The 3,797-nt window shown below is 36.1% G+C and overlaps 1 protein-coding gene across 1 annotated transcript; it reads left to right on the top strand.

Annotated features, from left to right (window-relative positions):
* Window positions 1-3,189: 3,189 nt before the first annotated feature.
* On the top strand, window positions 3,190-3,552 carry LOC101839689 (glyceraldehyde-3-phosphate dehydrogenase-like). Its single transcript, XM_040744978.1, has one exon. The coding sequence runs from the start codon at window positions 3,190-3,192 to the stop codon at window positions 3,550-3,552; it is 363 nt and encodes a 120-aa protein (XP_040600912.1).
* Window positions 3,553-3,797: the final 245 nt, after the last annotated feature.

The following is a 3,797-nucleotide window of genomic DNA, read 5'->3' as shown; positions in this document are numbered from 1 at the left end:
ACAGATGTTTTCCTTTTTCATTATACCATTTTGTTTTCTTTGTCAAAAATCCAATTTACAAGGTGCCTGAATATAAGGGAGTTTGATAAGATCCCATTGATAAACTTGTCTGTTTTTATACCAATATCCAGCTGTTTGTAATACTCTAGCTCTGTAGTAGAGTTTGAAGTCAGTGATGGTGATACATCAGGAAGTTCCTCAATTATACAGGATTGTGTTAGCTATGCTAGCTTCTTTGTTTTTCCATATGAAGTTGAATATTGTTCTTTCAAGTTCTATGAAGAATTGTGTTGGAATTTTCATGGGCATTGCATTGAATATGTAGATTGCTTTTGGTATGCTTGTCATTTTTATTGTGTTGATCCTACCTATTCAAGAGCATGGGAGATCATTCCATTTTCTGATAACTTCTTCAATTTCTTTCTTTAGGGAGTTAAAGTTGTTGCCATACATGTCTTTCATTCATTTACTCAAAGATATAGGAGGGATACTGTTTGTTTTTTATTTAATCTTGTTTCCTGCCACATTACTGAAGGCTTTTATCAGTAGTAGGAGTTCCTAGGTAGATTTCTTGGGGTCACTTATGTGTACTAGCATCTCATCTGTGAATAGTGATAGTATGACTTCTTTCTTCCCAATTTGTATCTCCTTAATCTTTTTTTGTAGTCTTATTGTTCTAACTATAATTTTGAGTATTATATTACATAGATATGGAGATAGTAGACAGACTTGTCTTGTTCCTGATTTTAGTGGGATCACTTTGAGTTTCTCTCTGTTCATTTGATGTTGGCTTTCTGCTTGCTGTAAATTGTTTTTATTAGGTTTAGATATATTCGTCCTCTACCTCATCTCTCCAGGATGTTTATCATGAAGTAATGTTGAATTTTGTTGAATGCTTTTTCAGCATCTAATGAGATGATCAATGTGTATTTTTTTCTTTCAGTTTGTTTATATTATGGATTATACTGATTAATTTCTGTATGTTGAATCAACCCTACATCTGGGATGAATGCAATTTGGTTATTGTGGATGATTTTTTGATGAGTTCTTTGAATTGGTTTGCAGGATTTTATGGAGCATTTTTGCATTAATGTTCATGAGGAAGATTAATAGTTGGGTCTCTTTTATGTTGGATATTTGTGTGATTTGGTCATCAGAGTTACTGTAGCCTCAGAAAAGGAGTTTGACAATCTTCCTTCTGGTTTTGTTTTGTGGAACAATCTGAGGAGTATTGGAGTTAGTCCTTTGAAATTCTGATATAATTTAGTGCTGAAATCATCTGGTCCTGGGTTTTTTTGTTGTTGTTTTTCTTAGGAGAGTTTTAATGATTGTTTCTATATCCTTTGAAGTTGTAGGTCTACCTAACCTGTTTATCTTTTATTGAACAAATAGTTGTACCCTTTAAAATAGGTTTTTCTCTCTTCACATCTCTTTTGATATGTGTGACTCAGTTTCATTAAGATTGTTTAAAGGAACATGGGTAGAAGTCTGTTAATAGGAATATGTACATACATCTTACCAGTTAGAACACCACTGAATAAGATATTTCTCACTCTAAATCAACCATTATCTGCATATATAAATACTCAAGGAATTGTTGGTTTCTTTAAGTCTCATTACCTTCACAAAGGTATTGATAGGCCCAATATGGAGGAGATATGGTACAGGTAATGACATCTGCTCCAAATTCAAGAGTGCAACAATCAGGTTGTATCCACAAGTCAGTTTTTTCACTGTTCTTCATCTCCACTTGCAAATTTCTGCTCTTATATTGATCCTCTCCCTTCTTAATGAAGTTTATTGAACCATTTGAGAATGGATGGTCAATATTCATTTAGAATCTATATTTTTACCAGTATGAAACCTCTAACCTTGCTGAGCAATATAAAAAGAAATGTCTATGATCAAATCTCACAGCACCAATATGCTATAGATATAAACATATTCTTATAATGCCATTTGATATAAACATCATGAATATTTAGCCAAACAACATCCATACTACTAGTTATGACCTCCCTAGCCTCAAGTGTATTTCCTCCTCTGGAGCAGCATCTAATCCAATAAGAAAGTACTTGTTACAAAAACAAATTTGATGATTACAGCAGTTGGTTCACCTTGCCATGAAGATAATTGCTGTTGTATACTGCATACATGAATAAGTATCACTGGTGATGACAATTCTTTTCCAATATGACACATAGAACTTTGAAGCACTAGCTTCAAGGAGGTAGTTACTAGCTCAGATCCAGCTTAATTTTCTGGTGTTCTGTTACAAAAGTATGTAGTGTCTTTAGGAAGAGGGTATTAACAATGAGTACTGCTAAGCAACCAAGAGTTGACCACTCATATTATTTAGGGCATCCAAGAAATTTCCCTGGTAAAAACTTCACAGGGTGGTATCCCACCTGTAGATTACATTTGATAATCTATAAATTTTTGGAGCAGCTTTATTCACACACACAATGTATTTTGATTATATATATGTATAAAATATATTTATAGTTATATATAAAATATGTGTGCGTGTTTTAGGATTGATACTTTGTAATATTCTGTTTGACAAAGATATTGATCACTTGAAAGTTAATTAAAAGAAATATTATGTCACCTCTCTGCTTCTCTCTGTTTCAAAGACAGATGCATCTCTACATGCAGTGCCAGTCTCACAACTGAGACACAAAGGTGAAGGTCCGAATGAACATATTTGGTTATATAGGGTGCCTGGTGACTAGGGCTGCTGTTGGTCTTGCAAAGTGGAGATTGCTGGCACCAATGACCCTTCATTGACCTTAACTACATGGTCTATATGCTTGAGTATACCTCTACCAATGGCAAGTTCAATGGCACAGTGAAGGCTGAGAGTGGATAACTTGCTATAAATGATAAGGCTACCAGTATCTTCCAGAATTGAGATTCCCTCAACATCAACATCAACTGAGGGACACTGCTGCTGACTATGTCACCGAATCCACTGGTACATTTACCACCATATAGAAAGCTGGGACCTAGGGCCCACTTAAAGGGTGGGAAAAAAGCTATTATCTCTACCCCCATGCTTGTGATGGGTGTTACTCATGAAAAATATGACAACCCACTCAAGATTGTCAGTAATATTTCCTGTGCTGTCAACTGCTTAGCCCCTCAGCGAGGGTCATCCATAGCAGCTTTGGCATTGTAGAAGACCTCATGACCATAGTTCATGTCATCACTGCCTCACATAAAACTGTGAATGGCCCCTCTGGAAAGCTGTGGCATGATGGCCATGGGGCTGCCCAGAATATCATTCATACATCTGTTGGTGCTACCAAAGCTGTGGACAAGGTAATCCCAGAGCTGACAAGGAAGACAACTGGCATACCCTTTCATGCTCCTAACACCAATGCGTCTGTTGTGGATCTGACATGCCACCTGGAGAAAATTTCTGAGTATGATGGCATAAAGAAAGCACTGAACCAGGCATCTGAAGTCCCAGTGAAGGACATCCTGGCCTACACTGAGGACCAGGTTGTCTCCTATGACTTTAACAGTGACATCCACTTATCTATCTAGGATACTGAGCCTGGTATTGCTCTCAGAGGAAATAGATTCACCAGTCAAGGAAAAATTTAAATAAAAAAATTCCTAGCAGAAAACATCCAGGAAATCTGGGGCATCATGAAAAGCCAAATCTAAGAATAATTTCCATAGAGAAAGGAGAAAAATCCAAGCTCAAAATCACAGAAAATACACTCAACAAAATCATAGAAAACTTTCCCAACCTAAAGAAGGACGTGCATATAAATGTACAAAAAGCT

The sequence above is a fragment of the Mesocricetus auratus genome, unplaced genomic scaffold, assembly GCF_017639785.1.
Source record: "Mesocricetus auratus isolate SY011 unplaced genomic scaffold, BCM_Maur_2.0 Super-Scaffold_100004, whole genome shotgun sequence".
Taxonomy (NCBI): Eukaryota; Metazoa; Chordata; class Mammalia; order Rodentia; family Cricetidae; genus Mesocricetus; species Mesocricetus auratus.
The sequence above is the reverse complement of the archived record's forward strand: the minus strand, read 5'-3'. Positions and strand labels throughout refer to the sequence as shown.

Coding starts and splice junctions, on each gene's coding strand:
- LOC101839689 (XM_040744978.1), top strand. CDS start 3,190: ATGACCATAGTTCATGTCATCACTGCCTCACATAAAACTGTGAATGGC.